At 37.9% G+C, this 23,887-nt stretch overlaps 1 protein-coding gene across 2 annotated transcripts in view; it reads left to right on the forward strand.

Annotated features, from left to right (window-relative positions):
- Positions 1-23,887, forward strand: part of GALNTL6 (polypeptide N-acetylgalactosaminyltransferase like 6) — a 938,097-nt gene that overhangs the window by 753,355 nt on the left and 160,855 nt on the right. For both annotated transcript variants that reach the window (XM_019733270.2, XM_074338318.1), the window contains exons 6-7: positions 13,079-13,264; positions 17,003-17,186. In XM_019733270.2, the coding sequence (XP_019588829.1) occupies positions 13,079-13,264; positions 17,003-17,186 (370 nt within the window). The remainder of the gene's footprint in view (positions 1-13,078; positions 13,265-17,002; positions 17,187-23,887) is intronic.

Raw genomic sequence — 23,887 nt, forward strand, 5'->3', positions numbered from 1 at the left:
GGTAAAATGAGGACCTAATAAATGAATACATGAATATATCTTAGAATAGATATTATAAGCTCTCAATAAGACTTTGTCATATTTTACTGCTTATTATGTTGGTTCTTTTCATTCAAAAAATATGAGACACATTTTTAGTCCTCTTAATATTTTCTTTTTAAATATTAAACCAAGACAATATCTTATATGGTCCCTTTCCTTTCTATTCTTTAATAGCATTATCAAGAAATGGAGCAATTCCTTGAGAGGATACACCTTTAGCATGTCAGTTTTCCTCAACAAAGGCAGACAGCCCATTTCCTACATACCTCCTTCTATATAGCTGTACAACAATACTGTTAGGACCTGGGAGTTTATGTAGCCTTGGGAACAGGACCAATTCCCAGACATTTAATTTCGTTCTGGTCTCATCTAAATTGAAATTTTGACACAGCATTTTTCTCACACTAACCATTTAGAGGAATTCTTTACCATTTGTCTTTATTTATTGTGAAGTTGTCAAACCCCAAAGGTCTCTATGGCTGTTTTGGCAGTTATCGGTGACATTATTCAATCACTCACACACATGCTAATTTGAGATTACAGTCCCTATAACTCTACCCATGTAACATTCCCACCCGGAAGAAAAGCAAAATGGCTTTTAGCAAGTATGTGTGATTTACACTAAGGTTGTTTTTTTTTTTTTCAGCTGAAAAGAAATGCAGAATTGAAAGTGCTTTCAAAAGGGCAGGGAAGTAATTGCTCCCCTTTGATATCTGTGCTGGTATATGGCATTTTAGAGTTTATTTGTATTTATTTTTGGGTTTTGTTCTACCTGAATTTTATGCTTTTCCTCCTGGTAAAAACCCATTTCTCTCTTTTTCAGGCATCCCAGCTTTGGTTTTTTTATCACATTGAGTATTGTTGTTGTTTTTTTTAATTGCATAAAAGAATTTATGAATCCTGTAAATTCAGAGGTGGGTTCCATGTAACTTGCTGACTTGATACATGCTGTATTTGGGTTCACTGGGAGGCTGTGACCACACATTTTTCATAGTATTGTTGATGTGGCTCACGTTACCTCATAATTGTTAGGCCCGGAGTTTTCATTTCTCATCTTGATTTTGTCTTAGGAAAACAAGCTACAGAAAATTGTGAATTATTTTTATGGGAAAAATTCGCTCTTTGTCCCAATTTGTAGAGAGGGTCATTAAGAGTCAAACCAGCTCACAAAAGACTACTTATCCAAGTTATGAATGTGTGTGCAGGTACCAAAAAAAAATCAATATGTAACAGTAACATTAATATTAGAATACAAAAGCAATCAGCTTTAAAATCACATAAGCTGGTGTTCAGCAAAATACACTAAGAAGTTATTGAAGTAGCCAGAGAACTGTGAAATATGATGCATGGGACTTTTACCTTTAAGGACTTCAGAGGGTAAACGCATTCACGTACTGGTTCTTTTGATTTTTTCTTTCTTTGTTAAACTTATTTTTTAAAGAAGTTGCCTCTTACATTGCAAGACAATTTGTCTTATACAGTGTTCATTTTTGACACCCTGGAGATGAAGGGAACCACTGAAAGATAAGAAATGAGTTTTTTTGGAAGAGTGAGAGAAGATATTTAAAAGATATATTGGGGGAAATGGGGGGATTCGTTAACTAAGATAATTAATTACAAAGCGCCATTTAGCTCCCTGATAGCATTGATAATGAAGAAGGCAGGCTAAGACAGGGCAGAAGCCTGCTGGTCAATAGATGTGCCCTACGGGCCACACACCTAAGGTCAAAGGAGGCCAGGCTTGTAGACAGAAGATGCACAGATAGACGTAAATCAGATGTTGGTTAACTCTATAATCACAAGATGTATTTAGCCTGGAAGCTAGGATGTTTTCAGATAATGTATTCTTGATTAGTCTGTATTGCAGGGAGGAAAAAGAAACAACTTCTGGAGGCTTTTCCTGAACAATTTTAGTCCTGAAACTTTGGTGTCTGTGCTATTTTCTTACTTTGAAAGCTGCTGTGTTCTATATTGAAAGTATTTATCATTGTCAGTACTCAGACTTTTCTTTCTTTATAGAATATTTGGTATTTAGTAGATTAAGAAGAGTCACTTGAGGGAGAATTGTTTTGTAGTTCTCAAGACATTTAAGTAGTTCCCAAGACCTTTCCTAGAGTTTTCTTCTATGTTCAACCAAAATGTGACTTGTTTAAATATACATTTACACAAAGAATCACAAGGACTTTAAAACCCTTACACACTGTTGATGGGAATGCAAAATGGAACAGCCACTATGGAAAACAGTATGGAGGTTCATCAAAAAATTAAAAATAGAGCTACCATGTGACCTAGCAATTCCGTTTCTGGATATATATATTTATATCAAAAAATATATTCAAAAGAACTGAAAGTAGGTTCTCAAAGGGTATTTGTGCACCTTTATTCATAGCAACATTATTTACAATAGCCAAAAGGCAGAAACAACCCAAATGCTCATTGGAAGATACATGGATAAACAAAACATGACACATATGCATAATGGAATATATTATTCAGCCCTAAAAGCAAAGAAATTCTGACACATACCATGACATGGGTGATCCTTGAGAACATTATGCTGAGTAAAATAAGCCATTCATAAAAAGACAAATACTATATGATTTCACTTATTTAAGGTACCTAAAGTAGTCCAACTCATAGAAATAAAAGTAGAATGGTGGTTTCTATGGGCTAGGGGGAAAGGGAAAATGGGAAGTTATTGTTTAATGGGTATAGAGTTTCAGTTTGCAAGATCAAAAGTTTTGGAGATTCATTCCATAACAATATGAATATAATTAACATTACTGAACTGTACAATTAAAAATAATTAAGATGGTAATTTTTATGTTATGTGCATTTTACCACAACTTTTAGAAAACTGAATGGGAAAAAGGAAGAGGTGATTTAGGTGAACTTAGAGATTTGTTCTCTTGTGTCAACACTGATGATTCAAATGTTCTTTGTATAGTGTTTTTTTATTTAAATGCACTATCTGCATTATAGGTAATGATTTTCTATAATTAAGCTAATTTGTAATATTTAGAGATTTAAACCTAACACTATCTTTGGCAAAATTCTCAAATATTTTCAGGGTAAAATAGTATATAATGCTGAACCAATTATTTTTTGTAATGCTGATGGTAAGCATTTTGCATTTGAGTATTTGGACTGAATTATCATGTACCTGGTGCAATTGGAAACTTGTAAACTATATGGCCTATTCCTTGCAATACACAGAATGTTTAAAGTCCAATAAAAATACTGAAATATTAACAAGGAGAGATGTTGCCATTGTATTAAAATGGATCGATTTCTGGTTAGTGCAAAGTACTCAGCAACAGCATTTCATAGAAAAGACCTCTGAGTTTTACCCAGTTTCCATTTACATCTTTTTTCTTCATTGAGGTAGAAATTACAACATAAGGATAAATTATATAAAGAAAAACTTTCTAAATTACAGTAAATTTTATATTGCCTGACTTAGAGAAAATATAAAGCTCTCATTCTAGTTTCCTCTAAACAGAATAATTACAAACTATAAATTATATTCAGATTACTTTTATTCATTCACAGATGTCCTTTAATTATGACTTGAAAATTATAAAATGCTTCAAAGAGTATCATACAATCTAAATAAAATTATTTGAGAAATATTTGAACATCGGGAAAAAGCCATTTTTAAATAGTTCTTAAGAAAATGCTATGCAAAAGGAAAAGTAGAATTCAAATATTTATGTTATAACTAAATATTAATATATATTACCACCTCAACATTGAAACAAGTAAGGAATGTACAAATCAGATTTGCCATAAATGAACTACAATAACAGTTGCATCATAGATATGCTACATTTGTGTAGGCATTTGTACAGTATACGTATACGTTTGTGTAGGTAGTTTTTAGGCTATTACCAAAATGCCAGAATATTTTGTATGAAGTGATCTGTTATTTGTCCTCTAGCAAAATCCATGCTAAGAATATATATGCTATAAATACAAAAGATAACAAATATTTTAACTATGGATATCTCTGTCTGTCTCTCTCCCTCCTTCCCTCCCTGTTTCCCTCCCTCCCTCTTACACATTGTGTTTTTTTCTGGAAAAATTTTAATTCTTTTATGTATGGTGGCACTTTTTTTTTTTTTCACTTTTTGGGCCTTTATTCATAAGGTGTCATACAAAGAAACGTTGATATATGAGACTTTAAACTCACTTACAATGCTAAACATGGAGAAGGCAGCTTTCCCTGAGTGATGCTGGTCACTAGACTATGGCTGTTTATTAATCCATAAGGGGACCATGCTTTGGGTAAATGAGAAGGTGCTGTGGCATTTTGTATCTTTTGTGTTAATCTGAATATATTATACACTTAAATCTATTCTGAAAAATGCATAATTCAATTGTTCTTTAAGCAAATGATGGAACGGAGAAAGAGAATGAGACGGGACCCTGTGGAGGAGGAAAAAATAACTTTCTTTCTACTCTTCTAACTTTTCTGGCTGGACTAATAATGAAATTGACATGAGACAGATTAACAGGAGAGAATAACCAAATTTATTATGTATGTACCTACGAGGGCTCCCTAAAAATATGGTACCCGAGGACAAATTGGGCAGATAAGTTGAATGTGCCATCTTGAGCTAAGGAGAGAGATGCAGAAGTCCGGGCCTTCTAAAGGAAACTGGACAATTCATACATACCTGAGGAGGAGCAAACTTTCCGCAAACAGATGCTTGCTGGGTCACCCACAAACAGTGGGACCCAGAGGGGAGTCTAAAAACAGATGTTGCTGGCTTTCTCCCTGTCCCACTTGGCTCACATTATGATTCTAAGGTGATAGCTTCCTTTCTTTTTTTTCTTTTTATTTTATTAAATTTATTGGGGTGACAATTGTTAGTAAAATTACATAGATTTCAGGTGTACAATTCTGTATTACATCATCTATAAATCCCATTGTGTGTTCACCACCCAGAGTCAGTTCTCCTTCCATCACCATATATTCGACCCCCCTTACCCTCATCTCCCACCCCCCACCCCCCACCCCCCTTACCCTCTGGCAACCACTAAACTATTGTCTGTGTCTATGAGTTTCTGTTTCTCATTTGTTTGTCTTGTTCTTTTGTTGTTTTTGGTTTATACACAGATTTTTCTATCTGCATTCCAGAAGGCAGATAAGGGGGGAGGGTCAAAGGCTCTTTCTGAGTCTTTTGTTTCTTAAAAATAACCGGCTTAAAATAATCACTCTTCTGAAAGGCATGTTTGAGATGCCAAACTCTGCTTCCCATCAACCCCGAGGCATCTACAGGCTTCCCTGACTTGCCAAGAGAAAACTCCGCCCTGAAATCTATCACATCCCTAGTTTCTATGTAGGAAAATGTGGGTCTAAGAGCTGATCATAGAACCTTATCAGAATTCACCAGGTAAGCATAGCTCACTGTTTCTCTCTATGGAATGTTTGTGTGCTGACAGAGATATTTTCAGGTACTAAAAAGATTTAACTGGGGAAGAAAATAATGAGAAATAAGTGAGTGATGAAGTGGAGCTCCGTTGAGCCTGATCTAGGCTCTTGGGGGTAGGAATTGGATTGTCTGGCATCTCTAATTACCAGCACCTGCTCCTCCTCAATTTCTCTCCATGCTCTGGTCAGAAGAATGACAAAACTGCCTTGGAGTTTTTAGGAGTCCCTCACCAGTTACTTTTCCCCCTCTCTGTAAAGAAATGTTAAAAGTCTGAGATTTTACTCTACTTGCAAGTTAACAAGTTTGCCGGCAGTGTTTAATGGATGCAAGCAGAAGACATTGCTATAAAACTAAAGGGGGATCATTTGCCTGTGCACATCAAAGCCAAACAGTGATGTGAACAGGGGTTTGCAGCAAAGACGGTAAGGGTTTATTTAAGGAAATGACACCAAGCCTAGAGACACAGGTGAGAAAGCGTTCAAAGACCTGGCTCCCCAATGGCCTCTAGGGGATAGGTTGTATAGGGGAAAGATCATTAGTCATGGAAGCTAAGGGAGTTGGGGTCCTGGGCTCTACTGATTGGTTGGCGCTAAGGTAGGAAGCAGTTGATCATTGCATCAGACCCTGATGTCATGGTGTCGTTCTGTCTGGTTTCAAGGAGCTGTAGTGGGTAAGGTTGTTCTGCCTTCATGGGTCTGGAGCTGAAACACAACTGAGGTCAAGAAACAGGGAAACTCTGTTTCTGTGGGCAACAGACCTGAGGCTTTGTTCTTAAGACTGATGCTGACCAGAATCTACCCAAATGGGTAGATGTCCTAAGGACTTAACGATTAAGGGCATGGTCAAGCAGTACGTGCAAAGATTGAAGGATAAGGAAAGAAAAGAAGCAAGAGAGTCATGGTACTATTAAGATAGACAATGCCAGTTTGAATCAAGGAGAAAGAAAAATGAAAAAAAAATCATTTTAAAGAAATGAAGTTTTTGCACTGTTGCAACATGAGATTCCTGGGTCTGAGACAATCAACTTCAGTACTCATAGCACAGCAAGCAGCATGAAGATCAGAATGCCTGTGTTAGTTTCCCTTGCCCCCAAGTCTCATGGGGACAATGCTGATGTGCCCAGATGGGCACCTGCATAAGCAAGGGAGTGTATTATAGGGAAGGAATCTTGAACTTATTGAATTCAAATCTTTTATAATGGGCAGCAAGCATACAGAGCACCGTCTCTACCTTCTGAGTCTATAAATAAACCTGCCTTTTGTTCCTGAGAGAGAGATGATCTTTGTTTTCCACATCTGTTCACTGTATAAACATCTTTGAAAAGATAATCTGGAACAAATGGTAGTCATTCACAAAACATGCATAAAGGCAAAAGATCCATGAAGAATGGTGTCCAATCCTTTCCTGCCATGATTGTATGGAGTCCAGGAGTCTCATGGGGGAAAAAAATATCTCAAATCCTTTCCATAACTGAATAAAAATAGAACTGGTAAAAGTAGCAGTCACTCAGTGTAGCCAAGAGAGAAGAATATTTGGTATATTTTGGGTTTCACAGTGATCTTGTTTTGTCTCACTTGATCATGGTCTCAGAGTGACCTTGTCGAATGCTAATGACCTGTGAAATGGTGACACCCAACAGGAGAACAAGATGGCCTCCCGGAGATGGCCTCCCAGTGAACGTCAGACCAGTTCCCAAATCTCAGAGGCTGCTTTTTTCTTTCTTAATTATATCTTTGTATCAGTATCTATATGAGGTACTCTCATTGTTACTGGTTGATACATTTCTTTTTTTGGGGGGGGCAGGGGGGGTGATATCGGGAACAGTGTGTTTTTCCAGGGCTCATCAACTCCAAGTTGTTGTCTTTCAATATAGTTGTGGAGGGCGCAGCTCAGCTCCAAGTCCAGTCACCGTTTTTGATCTTAGTTGCAGGGGGCACAGCCCATCATCCCATGCAGGAATTGAACCAGCAACCTTGTTGTTGAGAGCTCACACTCTAACCGAGCCATCCAGCCGCCCGAATACATTTCTTAAGTGTCTTTTAATCTTTAGGATTCTCTTTCCATTACTTTTCTTTTTCCTTCTGATTTATTTGTTAAAGAAATCAATCCATTTGTCCAAGGGACCTGACCATAGTCTGGATTTTGCTGATTATCTCCCTGATGTGCCATTTAACATATCCTTCAATCCTTTACTTCCTATAAATGGGTAGTTAGATCTAAAAGCATGATCAAATTCAGATTCAATGCTTTGGGCAAGAATACTTTATAAGCAATGATCAGTTCTTTCAACAGGAGACACATAATAGAGATGATGCTTGCTCCTTTTGTGATGCTAGCAGCCTTTGATGGCTTGATCCATTAGTTCATTAAGGGTTGCAAAAGAGTGATATCTTTTCTTTTTTTATATTAGCTGGAATACATTGTGTCTATTTATTTAAATTACTTATTTAAGCTATTTCCCAAATGGCTTTAGATGCCTTGCGTATTAAAAGAATAAAATATAGGATATTAAGGAATAGAAATCCAGTTGAGATCATAATACCAATTGAATATGGTTTCAGAAATTCTTTTGCTTTCTTCATTGAATTTTTGTGCTCTAGAGATGATATGAAATGTCTATCAAAAGGGACAGATTTAGTGTGACCAACCAGGACATAAAGAAATTGACAATTTTCTGGAGTTCAACTGGAGACTTACAATCTGTGTATTCCCCTGTGTAAAGAATATGGGAAAAGTCTTTACAAGCCCTGCTATGTAGACAGTTATCCTTAACATCACCACTTTGGGTTAAAATATGTGCATGACATACGCCAAGTAGATCAAGAAATGGAAGAATACTTTATATTCTCTAATTGTGGAGTACTTCTTGTCTCTCTGATAAAATCTCAACTTTTCCAGCATACTCTGAGTTGCACTTAATAGTATTTTCTTCTTGGCTAGGGATTAACCAGAAAAGTTTAAGATATGTATGTTTCTGTGTATTGATAATCCATTGTATTTCAGAACTCATAATTAGGCATCACCTATAATAACTAGCACATATTCTATATGTCATATTCTACTACATTCTGCCAATACCACAATATAAACATCAAAGAAATTTCATCTCCATAGATATGTACTTAAACATAGAAATCTCTATCTCTAGATCAATAGTGTCTCCTGGTAACCTCCCCTTAAAATGTAGATTAGGGAATTCCAAGGAGATATAAGGAACTGGTCCACAAGTTACTAAGCCTCAATTCCAGCTGCTGAGCTGGGGCACCTGCTTTCCTGGCCTTTGGTGGACCCTCCATTTGGGACATTGTGGCCAATCTCTCTCATACTAATGGTCACTAAGTTGTCCCCTGGGAAACAGTTCATCAAAGGTAGACTAGAAAGTGGTCTAAACTCTGTCACTATATTTTTCTGACATAATAGGCATAACTCATTGAACAGACTTAAATCTTTGATGAACTCACAGTGCTTCAGAATCATTATTTTGACATCAATGACAGTCTTATAGACTGTGAACTACAGGAGATTAGACAGATGCTGTATTGACCAAAGAAAATACCCTGGAGTTTGCTTTTTGGCTAAGCCTGTGAGATGTTTTAGCTTGACTCTTCCTTTCAAAATTGAGAGAGCCCAAAGAAACACCAAAATACCAACCATTAGAATAATCTTTAGGAAAAACTAAGTACTAGAAAGGACTAAGACTCTACAAGTAAAACTTCACAAGGCAAGTCATAGAATCGTGGAACTAGAAGGAATATGTACGATCAACCAGTCACATTTCCTTCACCTTAGAGCTGAGGAAATGAGGTTGACTGGTGTGAAGTGACTCACCCAAAGACACGCAGCCGGTCAGCAACAGGTCTGGAAATCATATTCTTGACTCTTGACTGTGCAAATCATTGACAGTGATTTTTTCAGTTGCTACCCTAAACACTAACTATACTAATGAATGACATTTTCCATATAACTTTATGAAGCATAAAGGAAAACTCTAGAAAAAGAGGAAAATACATTCAGAAAACTGCTAAATAGTAGCAAGGCACCAAAATTTCACTAGAGTACGACTTGTCAGTACAACTTACCATGTCCGGACTGCCTCACAGTGTTACAAGAAACCCTGGCAAAAACTGACATGTTTGAAGTTACATTCCCTTAACTGGGGTTCATCAGAATACCCCCCAGTGGATTTTAACAGTGATGTATCCACCAGTAGTGTATGGCCACAAACCAAAAAATTTAAATGGTTCCAGAAATGTCTCATAGTCACTAAAGAAATCTGTTTTATAAAAATACCACAAATTCTCTTGTTATTTTCTTAAAATTAAATGAATTCAAAAGGGATCTTCAAAGACACTGTACTTGAGTTAAAGTAATATAAAATAATGTTTAAAATCATTTACCTTTTAGAAAATGCATCTAAAAATTGTTCATACAAAAGAAATGCAAAATGTTTTAAATGAAAGCCATCTCCACCATCCCCAGTAACTCCCTTGTATGAGAGTCTAATTTGCTAATTAGACTGATGATACCTGCCTTCACTGTGAGTTATGGGTAATTAGATGTTACAATTGAACTACTAGGAGAGAATGGACCCCTCAAAAGGGCAGTCAGCTAGGTCATTATTCTGAGGCAAAGCAGCCTAATTATTATTACTACCAAGTTCCAACTAGAAGAATTGATCTGAACATTTAGTGGACTTGGTTTGAGGTCAAACCTTTCCTTGTGTTTTGTGAATTCGTACCATGCAATCCTATTAATACGTGCCAATGGGCTTTGATAAAACAAAAATACACCAAATCAGAAAATGTGCATAGAAGGAATGGAACAGGTGGAGATAGTCCCCGCTGAGTTCCAGAAACTATCCTACAAACGGAAAAGTGTGGAAATCTAAATCCAAAGTTGGGACTGCTGCTCTCAGGTGACCAACAGCCATTGGATTTTCAATGTAGAATACCTGGGAAGGGACTGTCATCCACGGCCACTTCTGACGCAGCTGTGGAGAATTACCCCTCCTCTCTCCCAGGAGAGGCCCCGTTTGTCCGTAGGGGTCTGGGAGGAAGAAGCAATGTGCCCAGACTGACGAGATGGTTTTCTTAGTCGTACCTTTGAAAAAAAGAGCAATGAAGTTTAAAGAAGGCGGGGGGTGGAAGGGCAGGGAGCACTAATTTAATGGGCTTAACAAATGTTCCTGATCTATTTTCAGTCCCCAAGAACTGTCACGACACTGTTTTCATGAGGCAGTATGTTCTGTGGTCCAAACAACCGATTTGCAAATAAACTCATAGAAAGACACTTGTTTGTACATTACTGATGCAGAGGGATTTCAGTGCCTGAATAAATCACAGTAATGAGATTATAAAGATTTCTTAAACGTTGATTACTGTGGGAGGTCCTGACAGAGCACAGGCCTTTCAAGACTGGCACGTGGAGGGCTCTGGTATTGATCACTTATCGCTTAGTCATTGCCTTTGCTTGAGCAGCTGGATGGTGGGTCTCTGCTTTATTTCCCTGACAAGATAGTAAATCTGCAGTCTTATTCACAGATGGTGCTGTGCTGTACAGCCCTTTGGAGTCTTTCTTTGCAGCCTGCACAGAAGAAAGCAGGGGAGAAGCCAGCCAAGGAGAGGGGGCAGGAGGTAGACCCCCTGCACAGCACACTTGTTTCAAAGCAGAGAGAGACAAGGTGGATCCACCTTGGTGGTTGAGATTCTGCAATACTGCTATAAAGTCATGTGTGTGTGTGTGTTTATTGCTGGTCTGAACCTTTTTTCTTTAAATTTGCAAGACAATATTTATTCAAAATCTCACCTAGAAATAAAAAAACTCATTATTTTTCAGGCGTTGGTTTCAAAGGCATGTCTCATGCTAGAAATGTTGTTTTCTCTTCATAAAATAAGTGACTTACCAGCGTCTCCAATTACTGACTTCATACTTGTTTCTTGAATGAGCCCTGTCAAGTCTCTAACCAAAGCTTGACCCTCTACCACATTCTAAGAGGGAAAAAGAACCACCCAAACTCTGTATATTTTATAGGTAAAGAAATCCAGGCTTAGAGATTTTGAATGGCCTACTCCTATATTTCACTGTCGCAGACTTTCCACACAGTCCTGTTCTGACTCCAAATCCTGTCATCTTTGCTTCCTATCATCTGATCTCCCGTATCCCTGTTCATTACAGGAACAACAAAATAGAGGGAAACATATTTGGAGCTAAAACACTCCTGTGAAAGATCCCACCCGTATTCGTTTATAGTGACAGTGAGAAAGCGATTTTTTTTTTTTCACTTGACCCATTTGTAAAACATCGTTATGGGGTACTTGAGGAAAGAAAGGGAAATTGAGATTTTTTTTTTTAGACACTAAGCTAATAATAATAGAAGAAGCAATAAGAATAAGAACCAAACCCTTATGTACAAACTCCAAATGCAGAGTAATTCTAACAGCTTTTTAAACTGAGTAGCAGGGAAGGGAATCATAGATCCTGATAGGAATTCCTGTCGCTACAGATCATAGGCAGAGATAATAATAATATTGCCTACATTGCAGATGTGCAGAGAAAGTTTGAAAATAAAAACTACAGAACAGACTGCACTAAGATTCTGTTTCAATAAATATTAGACTGTACTTGTTAGAAACTCCAGTAAAGCCCTCCTAATATCTTAGATACAGAAGAGTGAAAGCAGAAGATGTCGATTATATGAGTATATATCCCACAGAAAGCCATCAAGTACACTTATTTGACACACACAAAAAATTGAAAAGTTGGTGCGTTTTTATCAGGAAATATTTTATTCTATAAGTAAGTTATCTGATTTGATCTTGTTCCCACTGATTTTTTTTGTTTTGTTTTGTTTTTTTGGTTTTTTTTGTTGTTGTTATTTTTTGATTAGGCAAAAAAAAAAAAAAAAAACATTCCCAAATTGTTCGTTTCTGATCATAAATTACTCAGTTCAAAATGACTGACTGTGTAGTATCTCATCTGCCTTCCCCTTTCCATATCTAATTTTAACAGCAAGTCAGCAATTTTTCACTTCAAATCAGAAGCCAGAGGCAGAGCTCACTTACCAGTTCACTATTACCTTGTAAGGGAACAAGAAGTTGTTTAGTTCTTGTTAATTTGAGAGAGATGTTTCTTTCTTGTGGTTTTACACACATTATTTTCAATACAGAGAATACTAAGTGAAGGCTTGCTGGAAAGCCCTCTTATTACAAAGAGCCCATATACTGGAATGTTCATGTGACTTTGTAGAGCAGGAACGTGGGGGGCAGTGTAGCCTTCTTGGCAAGTGCGGGCCAGGATTCAGCATTGTGGCCGCTGGCCAACAGTAACAGTGTGGGAAAGCTCTGTTGTGTCAGTGTCTTCTACAGTGTTCAAACAAAGGACAGTATGTGCAGGGTAGGAAGCATTTTGGCAAGTGTAAAGCCAAAAACCCTCCAGGCATAAAATCTTCTTAGTATCTCCCCTGGAGATGAAGAGAGGAGAAAAATGGAGGCAAGCTCAGATTCATCATTCACACACCGTCTCTACAGAAGCACCCATGAGTCACTGTACTGCAACTAATGTTTTGTGTTCTTTCTGTGCATTCTCTACTCCCTTCCTAGAACACTTGAAGGATAAGTTAGAGGAATACATGGCCCGATTTTCCAAAGTCAGGATTGTTCGCACCAAGAAGAGGGAAGGGCTCATTCGGACCCGACTCCTGGGGGCATCGATGGCGAGAGGAGAAGTCTTAACATTCCTCGACTCTCACTGCGAGGTCAACGTGAACTGGCTGCCCCCGCTCCTTAGTGAGTACACAACTTCATGGTGGTCTCCTGGGAACCAGGGGGACCTGGGGAGACTGTCCTCTTTCCTAGGGAGTGTGTGGTTTGCTTCTATTTAGTTTGCAATCCGCAAAGGCTAGAGACCCTTTCTACAATTTTTACAGTGGGAGCCTTGAATTTTACCTTAACCACTGCTGAAGACAAATAGGTAACTAGAAAACTGCATTAAAATTGACATTTTAGATAATACCAACTGCAATCTAACTTAAAGTTTAAAAAGCTTTCATTTATCTTAGACGTTATCCTCTTTGCAGTTGTATTCACTGGGTAAACACTGAAAGAAAAAAGTATTCAAAAATACTACCTAAATCTGCAGGAAGATTAAAATTCACACACACACACACACACACACACAGCACACCCCACACAGTTTAACAATTATTATAGGATTATTAAGAGATGAGGAAAGAAAATTATTCAGCCCCAGAATACGGTTGAATTGTAAGTGCCCTGACATTTTGTAGGATTTGTAATACCAGTTCTCCTTTTCACTGCAGGCACCAGCCCATGTCCCTTAAATACATAATACCCCATATTTAAGTAGAACCCCCTCAAACACTCAGAACTGCTATCCAGACGATATGCCTTGAGTGCTTACAATATGGCTAGGAGGCGGGACAAAGACTCTTGTCACTTTACACTTGAACTGTTAGAAACAGGAGCAAATTGGAAGTCATTCAAGGTAGAGAACAAATGTGTGACTCAGTTTGAGCTTAACGTTATTTTTTTAATTTCACAATGAAGTCAGATATAAAATCCAGTAGTGGGTAAGGAACAAATTGTAAGCCTGGGGGGGAAAAATATTTCTAAAAACTCCTGGTGGGCACATATTGTGTGCTCCTTCCTATTTTTCCAGGTTTCATTAATTCAACTTTTATTGTAAATATGTCCCTGGCCTTGGAGCTAACGCCAGTAACAACTGTCCTCACAATAGCTGCCTCAGAAAGAAAGATTGGCTGTTGGCTACTGTGTAGGATCTCAGCTAGAACCAGCCAAGAGCCATTAGTAAAAGATGTGGTAGGGAAATCAACTGAAGCTCTGTAGGACTAAGAACAGGAAATGGCCAGCAACGCCCCAGCCCCACCGCAGCCCCCTAGCTACACACTCCTATCCAGACGAATGCCCAGCCATCCTCATCAACAGGAATTTTTCAGTGCTCCTACAGCCGAAGACTCCTCTGAGCTTTTAATTAAAAGTACCTTGTCCAAGGACATAGCAATTTAGAGTTTCATCAGCAACAGAGAGATTCCCTCAAACTGAATTTGACCTACACAGTGTTGAATACTCAAGGAAGTCAGCAAAAGGCCTAATTTATTTATGAACCAAAGCAATCCCTAAATGCCAATTACCGAGCCTGTGATTTTTCATATTATCTAACAATAAAAAAAAGAGAGAGAGAGAGAGAGAAACCTACTTTTTTCATTAAAGCATTTCATTTCCTGTAGGCCTGATGGATAAGAAATGATTCAAGCTCAGGATCACTGTCTTTTTTTATTTTCCTCTATCAGTGCCTTGACACATCATCCAAAATGAAAAAATAGGTGGAGTCACACTGATTCTTGGTTCATTTTTCACCTTGGGATTATACCTGAATTTCAATTTCCCATTAAGAGTCTGTTTGTTTGATCCCTGGAAATTGAAAAGTAGGCATAAACCTTAGATGAAAAATTAGTCATGCTGCTTTCACTCTAAGCTAGTACAGCTGGATAAGAGCCGAAAGGAAATTTGAAGGGAAAGTTGACAGTTTAGCAGACTCATTCTCTTTGGGTCACCTTGGGACTCCTTGTTGGTCAAGAAACTTGTAAATCAACCTGATTCTATATTTGATTGAAGAAAGTCACTGAAACCTTAATACTAAAATACCTGCAGAGGTGATAGAAGAAATATTTTGGACACAGCAATGATGATTTTCTCCCTCAAAGACATCTATGGGGAAACACCATTTAGATAAAGCATGCCCAGATGAAAATGGATGCTCATAGAGCTCTTGCTGGAGATTAACTTGAAATAGTGCTGGGGTCTGTCTACTAATTAGCTGAAATAAGAGTAAGGTGACCCCCAGGCTCTCTGGGCCATGTTATCTAAAACTGCAACCCTTTCCGCAATCAGGAGTCCCCATTCCGCATACCCTGTTTTCCTTTCTTTCTATCACATTTATCACCTTCTACCATACATATAATTCAGTTATTTACTATGTATGTTGATTATCTTTGTTCCATATCTAAAGACAAGGATTTTTGTGGTTTTAGTCACTGCAGTATCCCCCAAACCTAGAAAGTGACAGGCACATAGTTTCTACTCAATAAATAGTTGTTGAATTTGAGAGAGAGAGAGAGAGAGAGAGAGAGAGAGAGAGAGAGAGAGAGAGAAAAGAGGCATGTCGATCTAGAGGGAAGATCTTCCACAGGATTCTATGGTTTCCACACCCTGCCTATCAGTGTCATCAAAATAATTATACTGAAATAACCAAACCTCATTATTTCTAAACAATATGGTGTTTTTTTAAGGGTATTTAAATGTATTCTGTTCTACGTGCCGCATCAGGTCTTCCAAATAACCAGAAAGCAAATAGTCATACTTAAAGTTCTGCCTGTGAGACAGTATTAGTTTGTTATAATAAATCTTGATTAAATGCATATTCTTGGGAAGAATAGCTTCACAGGCAGCTATTCTCGATGAGCAAATTATGCAAATGCCAGTTCCCTGCATGGGCTGTTAACATGACATGATAATAATATCTACATGGAAAAGGAAGGAAGGAGCTAAAACTGAAGAGGGTAACACCTTTCTGCCACATGAGAAGCACCGTGGTGAACAGGAAAGACCACAGATTTTAGGGTTGGACCGTTCAGCAGAAGGTGCATCCTGGATCGTTCTCTCAAAAGATGAGTGACCTCTGACAAGTTATTTAACTTCTCTGAGCATAGTTTCCTCATATGTAAATTGTGAATGATAATAATAGCCACCTTACAGGGTTGCTAGGAGGATTAGAAATAGCATGAGTTGGAATCACTTAATAGTTGCTCAAGAAATTAATAGTAGCAAGCAGAGTAGAAGTAGTATCAGGCCCCCTCGTATAGTTTTAGATATGGTGGGAGAAGATGGACATGTATAGCTTTGATAAACAGAGTCTGTACCAAAGAACAGTCGCAAAATAGGACTTGGCAAAAATCTCTGATGAGCCTAAGAGCCAAGAATTCTATGTATGATCTGTCAGCATTTAGGGGGCAACAGCCATTATGGCCATTATAAGATTAGATGCTAAAAAAGCCATGAAGTTAAATATTTACATTTGGAGCCTCCAGAAAGCAGACCAATATTTTCTCAGCAGGCTCTAGCTGTATGCTTGAAGGAACACATTGCTGTTTATACTCCACGCATGTTGGATGCACTGTAGAATGACAGATTGAGGACAGGTCAGAGCAACATTGTGACAGAGGTAGAGCTAAATGGACTTCTGCAAGTCTCTCTGGGACATAACTTTCTTAAAAGAAAACGCAACAAACTAATTGCACCTAATCACTGTCCCATCACATTAAGTCCAGCATTCAAATGGAGATTCCACAAAGTGCTCTGATGGCAACAGGGAAGCAGGCTGCATGCCTTATGCGTTAGGAGGGCTCTGTAGGCTTCTCTTTGCAGAAAAATGATAGATGACCTAGGCAGGCATGTCATTTCCTATTTTGTGCTTTCATTTTTCAGACCAAATTGCACTAAACCACAAAACCATCGTGTGCCCCATGATCGATGTCATTGACCACAATCACTTTGGGTATGAGGCACAAGCTGGGGATGCCATGCGAGGCGCCTTCGACTGGGAAATGTACTACAAAAGAATCCCCATCCCTCCAGAGCTCCAGAGGGCAGATCCCAGCGACCCTTTTGAGTGAGTAGCAGCTGAGGGAGGGGCCAAGGGAGAGAGGGCAGGTAACTCATTCCAGGGTGTCAACTGGGGAACCCCTGGGGACCGGTGAGAAACATTATCTCGAACAAAATGGGATAAAACAGGTGGCAACAATATGCAAAGCATCAGAGAAAGGCCAGACCTAAAAACTGTAGAAAAATTACAAGCAGTGCTAAATACATGAACTTTTTCCGAAAGTTAGCCCAGGGATTGCCCCAAGCATACTTTTATCTATTCTCTTATACTATGCTCTTCTGATCTCATTAAAATGTTTATAATTTTAAAACTTTCATATTTTTCTTAGTGCAGGAAACAGGTCTGTGATTGAGGCTTTGCAACACTCTAAGAGTCTGTTTAAAATGCATTACAATCAATATTGTCTTTTCATTAATAATATGGGCTGTAAAAGTTTGCAGTAGAGAAGCTCTCAGGTACAAAACCACTTCGGCGACACTAGCACTTTAAATTACAGTAAACGTTTGATAAACATCAGGAAAATATTTTCTCCAATTCTAGTCTCAATAAAGATAAACTCTTGGGAAAGTGAAGGGGATTTCAGAAGACATTAGCCTGATAAAAAGGGAGAGAAATCATTTTTTTGTTTTGTTTTGTGATAGGAAGTACACTCATTACATATTCAGAATTTCTGAAGGTAGGCCTCTTCAGACTCTCAAATTGCTAGAGAGTTTTCAAGAAGAAATAACGAAGGCACTTTGTTACTCTTCCAAATCCTTTGGCCAATATTTCAAAGATATTCAAGACTATGAGACAAATTTTAGTGATGTAAATGGAGGCGTTTCTAGTAAGCACTGGAAGCGGACCCAGCTGAGATACTTTTCAGACTTCCTGGCAAAGGGGCTCATGAGGGATTTAAAGCCAGTTTGGGGGTTGGATGGTGGGGAAAGGGCGATACCTTTAAACACAGCACAACTGTCATTAGATGGCAGGTGACAGTGGAATAGCCACACTCCAGTTGTTACTTTTCAAGGTTGTCATGTTTTAAGGGTTAAAATTTATCCGTGATGGCTTTTCAAATACTGTAATAGTGACTGGGGTATAATGCCCTTCTAAGTGGACTTTACTTTCACTGCAGTAGCAGAGTGGAACTCCTTTTTTCTGCAGAAATGGGTTCAAAACACGACCAAGGGAATCTCAAATGGTGAAATTTATCAAAGTATTCTCCTTCCCTGTGCTGACGGTTGGAATTTTTATCGGGTAGACCCAAGCTGTAGCTATCACAATAGAGGGCACCTGGCTTAACCCCAGAGGGGGCAGAGTTGGTACTTTTCAGAATTAAATTACCTCTCATTCCTGTCACCTACTGAGGTGGTTGCTGTCCTGTCCAAAATTGCATTCGTCTGTTGAATTCTACGGCTTTTCTGCTTTAAGCCCCTTTGATTCCTATGAATGTGGACACTTCAGCCTTTTGTAATAAATGTAGCTTCTAGGAGGTGTCCACTTTAATCTTAAAAACTGCATCTGCCTTCCTGATAATAAAAGAATGGTTACCCAGACAGCTATGAGCAGTGTATCAGCAATTCCATTATCGGAAGTCACCTGAATGTGCTCATAAACAGATATGCTCTAGGCTAAAACTTACTTCTCTAGATGTAAAGCGTTAAGATACACAGAACAAATGTAGTATATCTATATATCTCTCTCATAGTATTTAATGTTTCAAGTGGCTGCTTCAAGGGGTGTGGGAAGCCGGGGAGGAGGCTGAAAATATAAAAAGAAAGAAACTAAAGAGTACTGTATAAATATATTGCAAACGCCAAGACTTTTCATGCACTATATATGGAAACATTGTCCTAAGTGACAAGATCTGAATTCTCTCATTTATTCTGCCATTATTTGGATTTTTTAGTGGCTATTAACTACAGTAGTGTGTTTCAACCTGCAAAGCATGTGAAATTAGTGGGGCATGAACGGGAGTTAATTTTTAATGAATTGAATTGAATTGAAAATTTTAGAATATTATGCTAATGTGTAAGTATAAGTATTATTTCTCAAATATTTTGTTTTATTCATAATGCATATATGATCCTGGGTCATGATATAAACTGTACTTCTTAAAAAGTTCATTAAAAGAGTTCAAAATCTACTAACTTCCTAAACTGGAAATCAAGACCTTCAACAATCTAATTAGGAGGCAAAATGAAAGCTCATAGATAATTTTAAACACCAAGAAAAGATTTACTTATATTTGCACCATGCTCTAGTTTTCAGACAAACTTCTGTTGGAATATGAGAGAAAATGCAATATTCATAGTTCAAATTATCATATGGCAGATACAGTTCTGATTGGATTGGAAACATTTGAGAAATGTTCTTGTCTTTAAAAAAAAATTATCCTTTTCTGATGGCTTATATCACAATGGTTTTAGAAAATTCTTGTTATTTGTGACTTTTAGGTTTCCTCATTCCTGGTTTATCTCTCATGCAGGGCACTTAGGAATGTAAGCCCTTTCTGTGTGACAAAACATAATATGCTCCTTTAGTTGTGACACAAAAGGAAAGATGTTTGTTCATTTGTGTTCTGACCACTAACTTACTTCTCCAACATTATCTCAGCATCTACAAGTGTAGAAAGGACCGAAGAAACTACTTTGCCCGCCTTCCCTTTAATGCAAGCAACCAGTAGACAATGTCTAAGGCAGATGACCAGCCTCTTCTTAAATTTGTCATGGAAATAATATTTGCTACCTCAAAAGATCTTCCATTCCATTAGACTAATTAATAGAAACCTTTTCCCTTGTAGTAAGAAAAATTTTTCTCCTTAATCCCAAATTGTCCTGCTTGAGACACCAGGAATGTCTAATTCCTCTTGGATGATAGACTGTTAAAACATTTGAAAATAGCTACCGTACCTATCCCTTCCTAGAGGGAAACAAAAAGAAACTTTTTCCTTTTCCAGGTCTGTTTCACGTCTTCCTGCTCCTCCAGAATCTTGTGAAAGATGATGCTCGTTGGTATAACTGTTCGATATATGTAAATTCACTTGACTACTACAGGCTCATCTATGTTTCCCCAACTTGTTCACAAGGATAGTGTAATATAGTCCGTCTACTATATCAGGTATTCAGACCCTGATACATGAGTCTCTCAACCATAAAAATAAAGTTAATTGCTAGGGAATTTGCACTACTTCTGGAGATCATGCTGCCTTTTGCTAAGTACTCCCAGTCAATTAGCAGTCCATTCAGTTTTGCAGATTCACTGTATTTTTTCAGAATTCACCCCTATCCTGTCTTTGAGTTATAGAGACATCACTTTGCCTCTGTCAACCTTCCTCAGATAGATCTCCACAATTCCTCCAAGACTTCCAAAACCTAGAGTTTTAATCACCACGGGTAGAATTTTTATATGTAATCATTAGCAAGGACTGACATTCTCTATTTTCCACCAATATATATACCAACAATTTCCAAAATTTTTAAAACAGGGATATCTGTACTTGGAGGGAAAAACCTCACAGGCTACAAATATCAATTTATATTCCCAGAAACCCCTTTTTCCACAGATATATCAGTTTGAATTAAGTGACTTCTCATCTATGCCAGTTACCGAGCCCAGAAAAATCCCAGGTCATGGATAACAATGGCCATGACCTGTTGCGAGGCACGTAATGGTTGGCACTTCAAATACCAAAGATCCCCTGAGAGTCTCAGAGCAAAATGTAGAATCCTGTGGGTGATTCTGCAATCCAGAAATATGAAGCATAGCCCATGCCAAAATGGATAAAATTCGACCTCTGTGTTATAGAGAGTTGTGTCACTGTTACATGGAAATAGAATGCTTTCTAAAGATATACTGACAGTGTCTTCCTTTGTTCTTCCAAGGGACAGACAGCTGAGAGATCCTGGGAACTTGCTGACTCTTTTTTCTATACAGGAGTGTGAGACAGTATCAATGGCCAACGCCATGGGAAAGTCAGTGCCTCTTGAGTAACAACTATAATGTTGTACTAAATTTAAGGTTAGAATTGAATTGAATCAGAAAAAAAATGTGCAAATAATCATAAACATTTACCAAGCTAGAAGAAACTTTAGAGATAATTCCACCTCCCATTTTTACAGAGGATATCCATACCATAGAGTCTAAGTGACACAATTAATAAATTTAACAGTTCCTACAGCATCTGGGGTTGCTGTCTCACCATTCTGAGCTGCATTCCTTCTTCCCCACCATGGCTGTGGGGAGAAAGTTAAGAGTTGTTAAGTGTAGACAGGGACAGGGCTAGGAAACTGACATACGTTGCTAACTCATTTAATCTTTGTCTTAAGTCTATGAAATAAATAAAACTGTCTGAAGTGGTACAGATGAGGTCATTGAGGCTCAAAGAGGTTCAGCAATTTTTCAAAGTTTATATAGGAAACTGAAATAAGAACCCAAACCTAAGGATTCCCACTATTCCATGGAAATCTCCACCTCCCTTTCTACTCAGAGAAGATACATTCTCTGGTACTTAAAGAATAATCATGTTCAAATTTAAAAAAAGGTATTTTCAGAGAATACAATTCCTCCCCAAACACAGTAGCAATACTGGTAAATAAATGTCGCAAAGCATCAGTGGCCTTCATCAATTCTTGCAGCAAGTCTTGTCTCAAGACATTCCATGTTCAACCAAAGTCATTCCAAGGTTGCCTCATACAGATAGAAAGTGCTCGCACAAGGGTGCGTGGGGGAAGAGTGTGAGTGGGGCTGAGGTCTAGCTGCTCCCCTGCTCAGAAGACCATCAACCCAGACTTGAGAAGGGCTCTTTCTCCTTGGTAGGCACAGAAGCTTCACCTTATTTATGCAAACAAGAGAACAACAGATTGAGGGTCAAGTGACTTGATGCCTAGAAGGAATGACCAGCTTTGGTCAGTACCTTATTGATTGCATTCATTGACATTCAAAATTTTAACATCCCACTTGGATAAATTCCAGTGAGGACTGAGCTGTACCTTAGATTACTCAGAATTTGAAAGTAAAGATAGCCTCTTTACTCAAAACTTTTTCTATGTGGGTTTTCACCTAATATTGGTCATCCTGAATTCAGTTAGCATTAGCAAGGAATAAAACTGACTCCCCATGGAAAACGAGACAGGTCAAACTACGTATGAATTTAGTGTAGGATATAAAGAAAGAAGGGCAATTTTAGAGGTCTTCTACCTTTCACCTCTGAATTGAATCAGGTATTGCTCATCTTCCCCTTTCTTCGCTGTCCCCTATCGGGCCATCTCTAAAGCCTGGAGTATCAGGATGGGAGGGTGGGAGAATTTTCTTCATACTCTATTTCTCAAGCTACATGATTCTCAGAAATTTTACTGTGATCTTCAAGCAATTGCTTCCCAACTTTGCCCTCTTTTCCTCAAAAAATCAAATTGATGCAAAAAAAAAAAAACTTCTATAGTATTAACTGCCTTGATCTCAACCTCCAACCAGATCATTTTCTACAAGTAAGGTTTTGAAAGTATAGTTTCAAACTTTTGAGGTGATTAGGTTACAAAATATGTATATTCATCAATTTAGTCTAGGGATGCATTTCAGGGAGTGAAATAGGATGTTAGCTCACCAAAATCTCAAACACAGATCTTGCCTCAACTTTAAACTATTCCAGAAGTCCCCCCAATTAATCTAACCAAATCACCTTTTCATTAAAGCTATGTAGTATGCTTCACAACATTTGTCTAGCCCTTCACAGTATGTAAAGCACTTCACTACATTATTTAGTTGATCCCTTGTAATAATCCTTTGGCATGGGCAAAGTAGCTATAGTTATTTTTCCAGTTTTGCAAATAAAGTGAGAAACAAAGAAAACAACTAACTGATAAGAGACAAGAATCAGGAATCAAATAAACATCTTCATTTATTTACTCATTCAGATTTCAAATCTTAGGTTTAATCAATAATCTCATTAGATTCAAATCAATGCCTTCTTTCATTCATTCAGACTTTAAATCCTAGAGTCAATCAATACTTTTCCTCCCTTTTGAAGAAAAACTTAGGCACTTATTAAGTGAAGTCATTTTATCAATTAATGTTTCATTAGTGAGTCTGTAATACGTGAGAGCAAGAAAGGAAACAGATTTCCTCATTCTCCATACTGTATTTTTATGAGTAGTGCTGATAGGTTGAAAATGTCAGCTTTCAGTTTCTTCCTAATGAAGGAAAATGTCAACAATGCCAGCTTCTCGTCTGTTTATAACAAGATCTAATTCAATATTTGACAACTGCAAAAGGACAAAATGTTTAGAGAAAAATACTGTCAAATTTCTAACTGGTGTCCTAATCTACAGAGGGCGAGAACAACAGAAATGACTCGAGGGTCTTAAAAACTAATCAAAACATTGAATAAAATCAACCTTCCTCAAAAGTCCCAAATGAAACCACACTGAAGATTTTTTTAAACACTGCAGCGCAGACAGAGACGTTCCAAAGCAAACTTGTTAGTTACCCATCTCTCTCCTTTGAAGACCCCTCCCCAATTCTGGCTCTCCAGGGTCTTTGACTGCCCTAGTCCTCAGTATCTGAAGGAATTATTATCCGATAAAATATTTTCACCAAGGGGTTGTGAGAATACTTTTCTCTTGTCAGAAGCTGCTCCCCAGAAATGACTCTTTTTCTTTCTTGGCAAGTAGGATTGATCTTTGCCTGAAAAAAAATAAAAATAAAAATAAAAACAATCCCTATTGCTT

Source organism: Rhinolophus sinicus, linkage group LG07 (genome assembly GCF_036562045.2).
Source record: "Rhinolophus sinicus isolate RSC01 linkage group LG07, ASM3656204v1, whole genome shotgun sequence".
Taxonomy (NCBI): Eukaryota; Metazoa; Chordata; class Mammalia; order Chiroptera; family Rhinolophidae; genus Rhinolophus; species Rhinolophus sinicus.